General features: G+C 36.8%; 1 protein-coding gene across 1 annotated transcript in view; it reads left to right on the top strand.

Moving 5' to 3' along the window:
* Positions 1 to 2,802: 2,802 nt before the first annotated feature.
* Positions 2,803 to 10,960, top strand: part of LOC108669510 (cAMP-dependent protein kinase type II regulatory subunit) — a gene marked incomplete in the record, with an annotated part of 50,370 nt that continues 42,212 nt past the window's right edge. The window contains 1 exon segment of the mRNA XM_018156857.2: positions 2,803 to 3,362. Within this exon segment, the coding sequence (XP_018012346.1) occupies positions 3,128 to 3,362 (235 nt within the window).

Raw genomic sequence — 10,960 nt, 5'->3', positions numbered from 1 at the left:
GAAATTATTTAAAGAATATTTCAGCTGAATAATACACTTCATTGTAGATAAAGTAATTTCACCAAATATATAATGAGCGTATTTGAGACTACAAATTTCATATAACAGATGAGCTGACAGAAGCATAACGATAATTCCAATTTTGTGGCATGCAAATCGATTTGGAGAATATATAGACAATCCAAGCCTTTCAATGTAGGTAGCCCAGTTTAAATTATGGTCGCATCAACTGTTCGACACTTTTGCGATTAACTACTCCGACACATTCACGTCCGGTCATCAATTCAGTATGCCTAAAATATCTTCCAAATTGATGAACGCGCTCGATGAAACTTTGCACACATTCAATAAGACCACGATCTGTGAGCCTTATATATCTTGTATTCTACTATTCATATATGAAAAAAACATTGAACATCTATTTCCAACCACCTAACAGTGATGTTTATGGCGTGAACAATTTGTCGATTTTTCCTTTGTTCGCTAGTTTTTTTTTTTTTGGCTATACGGAAAAACGACCGGCATTTCTGTGTCCTATTGTTAAATTTGCATAGCCAAAAATATGCCCAAAAATAATCAGAGTAATTCGATGGATATTTGCATATGTGTTCAATAAAACCAAAAAGTGCTGATTAAGACGTGATCATTTATCCGATTTCGCTTTCGTTTCCCAGTTATGCGGTAAGTTTCGTTCAAATCTGTTCAATTGAATAAAAGAAAAATTAGGATCACTGCGAAATTTAGACCGTATCAGAATATAACTCGAAAAAGAATGTGAAAAAGCAAAAAAATACGACCTAACCTTCACTATACGGTTCTATTGAACATGTGTGCAAAGTTTCATCGAGTTGAGTGTATTAGTTTGAGAGCTGTTTTAGGCAAACGAAACTGGGAGACCAGCCGAGAGACCGGCCGTAAAAGTGTCTAAATGGTCGAGCTGTGTCAGAATTCTTTTTATTTTGTCCGCTTCGTACTAAATTAGCACGCTAAACGCCATATTCTAACACGCTTTAACCGTAAAAATTTTCAAACGAAATCGTTCTTGACTTAAATAATTACGAAGCTATTTATTCACAATACACTACTCCTAGCGTTGTCAGAATTTTTAACGCCTCTTGGATCTTTTTGACCGGTCTTGCGGCCAGTCCCCAAGATTAAGTGACCATAAAATGGTCGGCAAACAACGAACTAATAAACGCATCTCGATTAAACTTTGAATTGTATTGTAAATAAATAACTCCTTTGATAATTCGATAAAGATGGGTTTAGGTTAGAAAAACTTATGTTTGGACGAAGACCTAGAATATGGGGTTTAGCACGATTGTTAAAAACTAAAGCTGACAAGAAAATACTGACGAAGCTCGCAGGAGCGTATTGTAAATAAACGCCTTGATTTAATTTGGTCATGATCCGTTTAACTTGACAAATAAATGCGCGATGAAAAATTCGTCCCAAAATTCGTTTCATAATTCATCCTAGATGCGTCGGAGTTGTTACAGGTGGCAGGTGTATTTTTAAACAAGTCGTTCGATTATTTAAGCAGAAACCAATAATTCGTGACCAGTATTATAGACAAAAATTATTAAAATATCACTGAGGATGGAAAATTTTCCTCCGAAAAAACTCGGGACGAAATTTCTATGCATTTGTGTATAAAAGCTGCATCAACTTTGACCCCGTGCAAATGAATGGTCGAGAGAAAAAGCATTTCCATCAAACCTTAATGTAATATGTAAACATGGTAGATTGGTAGTATCCTGGTAATAATTGTTACTTAATTATTACCAAAATTTTAATTTATCCCCTTCGTAGATTCTAAACTCTAAAGGAAAGTGACAAAAAAAATTTCAAGCCATGCTTGCGCACGGTTTTTCTCTCTGTCTTAGTATAGTGAGAAGTTACTAGGGGATACCTGGGGAATCAATAAGTTACTATAGGGGACACCTGGGGAATCAATAAGGTACTAGGGGACACCTGGGGAATCAATAAGTTACTAGGGGACACCTGGGGAATCAATAAGTTACTAGGGGACACCTGGGGAATCAATAAGTTACTTGGGGACACCCCTGGGAATCAATAAGTTACTAGGGGACACCTGGGGAATCAATAAGACAAGGGGCAAGGGAGCGGTAACGCAGGTGCTCGATCGAGAGCTAGAGAGGGAGCGAGGGAGAGAGATGATGCTACCTTTTAGCCAGCTTGCTGATGTTTAAAATCGAATATCGAGCAGTTTACAATGCTGTTACCTTTCTAACTACTTGCAAAATTTCGGAGTAATGTTATTTTTTACTGAAGGACGAAGATCTCGTCAAGTTTCAGGAGCAAAAAGAGGGATGTTTTATTTCAGAAGAGGTATACGTTTTATTAAGATGAATCTTCGACCCCGAGAATAGACGTGTTCCCCACGGAAGTCTCTTACATTAAATAAGTACATGCAACTATCGGTTGCCTGACTGGTCATACTGCAGTCTTTAACCAGGTATAATTTGAATTAAATATGAAACTCCTGGTCCACAGTGAATAGACTTGCTGGGGGCATGAACACAAAAAGCCATGAGATCTGGAATGACTATTCGCACTGCCAATTTTTTTCAGTGAGTTCGCATACAATTGGGCGGATAGGTTGAACTCCGAAAGACAAACTTGAGTTGAACCGAGAGCGAATCGAAGAATGAATCTGCGAAGAGAGCGTGTTGGGCATTGAGTGAGGCGGTGAGTACGTCAGTTCGCTGCAGCAAGTATTGATCACCGCGTCCTGCGCACTGGAGTATCCAGAGAGTCGGAGCTTGAGTCGGCCAGGTATGGAGATGAAGGCGGTGCAAATGGTAGCAGACGTCTGGCGATCGTGATATATCTCGTAAAACACGATGTTTTCGTTATAAACATCGCTCTTTGTGGTCTTTATCGACGAGCAAGCGAAGTTCGTGTGTGTGGTCGTTCATTCGTGGTCGATAGAAAGTGTTGTTCGATGAATGCATACAAGTACCCAGAGCTGCAGAGCTATCCTACTGATATGAGATCAGCCGAATAGGAATTATAGGGTCATAAGTTTGTGTGTTCAGCTGAAGGCTGGGTCCAAGTGGACCCTATCCAGACCTTCGCGATTGTTTGGGCTGTGATAACAGACATGTCAACGCCCGGGGGAGCTGGTGGATCGTCATCCACCAGCTACGTTGTACCCGCTGGGCTACAGGAGCTCCTTATTGAATTCACGGTGTCTGTGCTCGTAGAACAGCCGCCTGACCTCACCAGCTATGCGGCTGAATACTTCGGACGACTTGCAGAGGAGCGAGCTGGCGAAGCGCCGCACCAGCGGTCCGATGACGAATCTATGGCCACAGACGACGACGAACCCATGCCTGGTGAGTACCATATTTCTTAGTGGTGTCTTGTTCTTCAATAATTGTACGGATTTTCTGTGAGTGTCCGATACTGTGGATGCGACCAATTTCACACAAAAATATTTGCAATTTAACAATTAAAGTGGAATCGCTGAATTGCCTTTTTCTCTGGCTAAAACCATTTCTTACTTTTCGGATAGTAACTATTCTAATTTTCTGGAGCTCCCAATTGTGTTTAAGAAACAAACATCCTCAGTTAATCAGGTCTCGTCCATAGAAAAGAGAAGCTGGCTGGAAAGAACGCTAATTAATTGCGTATTGTTTGATGAATGCAGGTACTAATTTGCGGATCGATCCAGTTCCCAACTACTTTCCGCGAATTCCATCTTGCATACTACACTGCGTTCGCATTCATTGCTAGAGAACTTGACTCTCTACGTCGACTGTTCTTAGAAATCCATGAATCATATCGGAAAACATCTATTTCGATTCATTGAGGTGCCTTCATGGAAAATTATTAGATATCAGTTTTCAACATTCAAGTCACGTCGAATAAAATAATAGTTATATGTTTCGAATTGAACAACATGCACAAAATAACGTTAAATTTTACTGCAGAAACTTTCATCCCTCAAAGGATACACGCCTTGATGTTAGGGTCTCTTCATTAGGAATTTATTTCATTTTCTTCAGCTCAAAACCTGCGTGCCAACTCGCATGCCGCCATTCATTAAGAATCGGTATTGCAATTAAATTCCTAATCCCCAAAGTAAATTAAAGCGCCGGGACGTCCAAATATAGCCTAAATTGTATAGACTGAACAAGTCCTTTGGTTGTTATAGCAATTGCGATTAAAAGACATCATGTGGCTCCTGATAACGAACGGTATTAAAGGTCCTTGCTTGTATTCTTACAGTGCAAACAGGAACCCGGATATGAAGTCCTTTCCCCGTGTATTTTCGTTTGTGCCAAATGTATTCTTTTAAAACTAAAATATTTTTTTGAACCGAATGCATTCGACGGCACTAAATATTCTTCCTCGCCAATTTTATTCTTCGACACTAAATTTATTCATTCCTGGGTACCAAATATGCGTATTTGTGTGCACCATATATGTACGGTATATACATATGTAGGATCAAATTTGTTCGTGAGCAGCAAATATATTTTTGAGCAATAGGTTTATACGTGGGTTTCATTTATATTTATGTGCACCATATTTATTCTTGAACATCATATATACTAATGAGCACCAGATATATTCGTAGGCATTACATATATTATATTTATGAACACTAGATTTATTCGTGGCCATCAAATATATTCATGAACACCACATTTATTCGTAGGCATCAAGGGTATTCATGAGCATCGTAAAGGTTTTGAGCCTGGAAGTCTGTTCGTTACTGAATTATTTTGCAGACAATGACTGCATTTTGCATTACAGACTGCATTTTGCATTACAAGCGCGTGCAGTTAAGCTTTGCTTATAGTGAGGATACTTATTGTGTGCCTGAAAAAATATGCAATTTGGTCACAAACCCGGAAGCCATTCGAACGATGCATGCGCTGGCACCGATGTCAACATCTGAGGTGTCAAAAGCTGTTATTTGCTTTAGTTTTATGACCATTTGATAATCGGTTCGTAGCGTTTAAATTCAGCTCGCAGCCACAAACTATTCGTTGATTTATCACTGGACCCATTCAAATCTTTTTTAACAAATAACTGAAGTAAAACGACCGACAGACTGGTGCATTCAAGGAGGTGGAACGACAAATTTAATTGTAAATAATAATATTTACAATTAAATGAAAAAATATAATACAATAATGACAAATTTAATTGTAAAATTGATAACAAATTACTGGTAAAAGCTTGTACAAATTAATATCAAATTAATTTGTAAATTTACCGGCATGGGAAACGAAAATGCAACAATTTAAGAATTGGTTACATTTTATACGACATGAGTTCAGATTTTAATATGCATTATCAACAAAGTGGAATAGCGACCCGGTGAAGGCATTAATTTGCGATACATTGCTATTCAAATGATTATTTCTTTTATTGTCAACTTTATTGCAGGAATTAGGAATTGCAACATTATGCAATTCCTATATAGCGTGAAATAAGGGGTGACGTTTAAGCTGAAATTATCGGCATTTGCCGTAAAAATTCAGCTGTGGTTGATCTAGTATGAATATCGAAATTGTGTATAAAAAACTTTCCAGATGAAGCAACAGAATGAAGCAGCAAAAATTTCTCATAGAGGGTAAATGGCTTACATACACGAAACGTTTGTCATCATGCCATGATCGAAGCCTGATAAACGGTGTACCATGCAAGCATGAGTTAAAAAAGATGATTCTATACACCGATCGACATATGAACCTTTGATTGGCACGAAGTACAAAAAGCATATATAGTCAGATTTACCAACTACTTTTCCAAAGCCATTTTATTATTTCTTCAAATAAATTCTCAGAACCATGGAATTAAAATCCAATATTCTGATTGTCGTTTAACTTGCAATTATTAATATACCGGTGGTCGAACACAATTGTTGGACTCTTCGTAATTAATCAAGATATTCCTCTGCTTCACATGAATATAAATTCTAATCGATTTTTTAGAACATGAGTGATGAATTACTGATCGCGTTACGTGATACGTTATAAATTCAGAGTACGTGACCGCGCACAGTAATTGTCTTCTGGGCTGGATCACGGTGACGTCACGCAGCTGGTCACGCGCGCCCCAGACGCCCGGCGCCATACCCTGGGGCGACCGTTAATATAATATAATATAATATTAGTAATCAAGATAATTATTATATTATTATTTTATTATAATGTATATCAACTTTATTTTTTCGACAGGCGCAAAATTGTTTGTAGAAATGCCATTAGACCATCGTAATTGAAGTTAGATATTGACAGTGGCACCTTAATTTACTCTGTTTAGTGTTGCAGTATTTCTTTACGTGCTACGATGTCCCAGTTTTCCGTTACGTATAACATCATCTTCGTACTCCGTTCCGTCACTGTTTGGACCATGTGGCCCATGCATTTTTCTGATTGTACCATCCATCGTAACAACTGGATGCCGGACCTAATTGGCCATAGATCGTTAACAGATAGTTATTTCCAATTTGGTAATTATTAATCACCTTTTTAACATCATTAATAATATTCATATCAAAGTGATTTCAATTCATCATTGCCCTTGCATCATTATTACTTTGATAAACTCAAGCTATTTATATCATTGTGATTTCAATTTGACTCATAATGACTTAATTTTGCATCCTTATATTAGATAAATTATTGAATAATTAAATTTGCAAATGCAATGAAAGTAGAATGTTTGAATATTGAAAATGCAACGGAATTAGAATATTTGAATATCGAAAATGTGTGTAATATAAAATTTTTGGCTTTTTGGGTTTGGTTAGGAATTTTCAGATTATCTTGATTTTCGGTCTACTAGTTCACTGTTAACATTGTTCTTTTTATCTTAGAAATGTCGATCTTAACTGCAAATCCCATGGTCTGCATCGCGAACCATGACAGTGAACAGACGATTATTTTCTGTATTAATTGTATACATTGTAGTATACAGAATATGTATTGCATTGTCAACCGGATCCGTTGGTAAATGAAGGATCTGCTTTGTGATCCTGAGGATCTTTGCCACCATCCAAAAGATTTTCATCGTACAACAGACTCTCTTAACATAACATAACATAGTGATGTCGGCTCTGAAGTGTAGGCCTGATGTGGCCTGTCGCCGATTCTTTTCCATTTCGTGCCTTGTTCACAGAAGATCTAAACTCGTGTCATTTGACCGGATCTTTTCATGACTGGCGATAGTTTGAAGAAGCTACTAGACTTCCACCGGGTTCGATAAGGAGCTAGGCATTTCAAATCTGAACATATATTTTTCCATAGCTTTATCTAGTCTGTTCTTGAACTCTCTTCATATTTTTTTATATGATCTTTATCGTGTGTATCACGATACAGGTCTAGATCTGCATCATGTGTATCACGATACATGTCCAGACCTGTATCATGATACACATGATACAGATCTAGCCGACGAGAAGTGGCAGCCAGCCATGCTGGGTCAGGCTGGCTTATTGATCAGCTGCAGCCACAAGCTGCCGCGGCTGAACTGCTTCCAGCCACCGGGGATCAGCAGGTGGTTTGCTTCAGCCACTTTAACTCCCGCCACGCCTTACACACACATCACACATATATCACACATGTTTACACACACATCACACATACATCACACATGTCTACACACACATCACACATATATCACACATGTCTACACACTCATCACACATATATCACACATGTCTACACACACATCACATATACATCACACATGTTTACACATACATCACACATGTCTACACACACATCACACATGTCTACACACATCACACATATATCACACATGTCTACACACACATCACACATGTATACACACACATCACACATACATCACACATGTCTACACACTCATCACACATATATCACACATGTCTACACATACATCACACATGTCTACACACTCATCACACATATATCACACATGTCTACACACACATCACACATACATCACACATGTTTACACACACAACACACATACATCACACATGTTTACACACACATCACACATACATCACATATGTTTACACACACATCACACATACATCACTCATGTCTCCACACATCACACAGCTGCGCACGAGTGTGACCCAAATACATTCAAACAAACTAAAAACTTTAAATTCGTCCGGAAAAAGCATTGATGAATATGATATTATCGATAGTTATGATATTCGACGATAGAAGACTTATAATTGAATTTCGACGATGGAAGGCTTATAATTGAAATAATTCCTAAAGGACCATGGGTAAGATTCATGGTTTCGTTAGAATGTGCTACCAGTTTTTGGCCGAGCTTCTAACATGATGCATGCACATCGATAACTAATCAGCACCTTAAGTAGCATACGACTTCTTGCATATTTCATTAAATAACTCTATATATTTTATTCTCAAAACGCTCCCTGTAAGAAGTTATCTGATTAGCAAGGAGAGTAAATTGAGAGTTTCTAAGAAGCATGTACCTGCATCGTTCACATGTCAGTGTCGCATAAGAAGAAAAAAATATATAGGCTGATACGAACATTTTCTCAGGTTCCTCGACTTAGCATTTCCTAGTGATAAGTTCATGACATATGAAAAGTTGAACACTACCAATATGTCTTATCGCAGCTCCGTGATAAGAGCAAACTTGTCTCTAAAACAAAAGCTATACGACAAGGCATTGAGTGTTCAGTCGTGTAACATCTGTGCCTGTAACGACATCGCTGCTAAGATGTCTTCGTTCCTTTATTTATAATGACAATTCATGGAAAATCAATGACAATCTATCCAGAATTAAAGCAATTTTCAAGAAGTGTCGATCTGCGAAAACTCCACAATACATTTTTTCTCATTTTTACCTAAATTATTTTCTATTTGTTGCTTTGAGTGAAAATTGAAAATTCAAATATTACAATTTTTCTAAGATACACAAATTGTAAAGAATTTTGATCTAAATAAGTCTCAACTTCAAATGCGTCAATACCTCATTTGAATTTAAACTTTACAATTCCTAGAATTGAATAGTTGCGCTCTACGGAAAACTCTTCTTTGTGATTTACGATTGGAATAACATAGTTTTGATAAATTATTGATTAAATTACATGCTTTGAATTAGCTTTCTTTCAAAATTCAGAGGGAAAAAAGCTTTCATATACCCTCGAAAGAAGTTTTAGTTCGCAAAGATAGATATCATCTCGTTTTTATACATTTACATCTCATTTACATAAGTGAGCGAAATATGATACAAGCGTGAATTTAGAAATCCGGTTGAAATTACTTAAAAATAAGATTTATGTTATCCTCTTCAGCATATGACAGTTGACGTAATGGCTGCCTTGTATATAAATAGAGCATCAGCCCTTTCTGTCTACGCGAGAGTTTTTTTTTTAAATCCTACAAAATGGTTGAAGTAAGAATTGTTTTAGTTTCCTGGATATTCATTGTGAATAAAGAAGCGATCATACGATGATATTGCGAATATTTTAACGCTTCTTATGGTGTACATTGTTAAGAAAACACTTTAAAGGAGTATAATATTTCAAAATAAGAAGACGATTTCCAACGATCCAATCCAATTTTAAGGTAATGATCAATTAATCTCTCTGCGAATGCATATATGAATTGCGTGGATATCTATTTTGTTTTTTAAATAAATAAATGATTAATATATATTTTTGTTTAAAATAAGTATATAAAATAATTTAGGAAAAAGTACATAGTTCTATTGGAATCTTCTATTTGCAAATCGATGCTCATCAGAATTGTGTGAATAATCTTAACTGAATTCGTTAACTGAACAAGATATACATAGATAGCGAAATATAATTTTTAATTTTATATGGACAAATTCAAGCGAAGAGTTTTAAACAAATATTGTGTAGGAAAACAGTGAATAAAATGTTTGCCAAGAGTTCGAAGAAGCAAGCACAAGAACCTGTAGGCCTGAGCTTCAAGCCTATCAGGACGTTCATCGATGATGAAGAAGAGGAAGAAGAACCCGGTAAGCAAGCAATACAATTATTCACACGTACACATACAGAGCTTAAAAATTAATAGACAATTATACCCCATGCTAATTAGTTGCCATTTAATTTATTTAATGTATTATTTTGGTATTGTCCTCCGATTTACTGGCTTGTCATGCTCAAGAATCCTTCTCGTCTAGATAACGACGGTGAGAAGATAAGAGTTTTATCTGCAGCGAAGTAAGTACATATATACTCCCTCGAGGGCGGAGATATGCAAGCCAGACTTGCTTTCATGCAGAACAACAAACCAATTAACTAACCTTTAATTTATGAGTCTTTTCTGTATTATATAATAACACAGTACGGTACTTATTTCCAGAGCGATTGCAAAATTGCAAGGCTAGCGGAGTGAAGGTTTTGGCATAAATCATTAGTGACGCTAAATTATATGAAATGTCATTTTATTAGCAGCATTTAAACGCTTCTCAGCAATTATTGACATTTCGTCCGAGTAAGTTAGGATACTTGAAACTCGACTTCATTTTAAAATCATATAACAGATAATAATACTTTTTGCAACTATATTAATAAGCACTATACGCTTACAGATTTCTTTAAAAAAACTTAATGTTTTGATCCCTGCAGGAGTTGACGATTATTCTAAGGTTTTGAGACGTAAGCCTAAGAGGTTTCTCCCAAACTTCAATTCTTGTATCAATAGAGATCAAAACTTAGTGCGATCAGAACTTCGAGACAAGTGGCGGTTCAGAAGTTCTCACCCAGGATCACGGACAAACTTTTTAAAACTTGATTCTCGATTCGGGAAAGCGCCTGATCGACTCTAGCATCGAATAGTTCATTACATTCGTTTAAATAGCATTAGTATATCATTACATTCCTTGGTGAAGCAATCACCTCGGGCGTTGCTGGCTAAGACTTCAAAAAACCTAGATTTCTAAGATAACTCGAATGAAAAAAGAAAAAAAA

Source organism: Hyalella azteca, unplaced genomic scaffold, assembly GCF_000764305.2.
Source record: "Hyalella azteca isolate HAZT.00-mixed unplaced genomic scaffold, Hazt_2.0.2 contig12328, whole genome shotgun sequence".
In the NCBI taxonomy this organism is placed as follows: domain Eukaryota; kingdom Metazoa; phylum Arthropoda; class Malacostraca; order Amphipoda; family Hyalellidae; genus Hyalella; species Hyalella azteca.
This window is presented reverse-complemented; position numbering and strand designations above follow the sequence as displayed.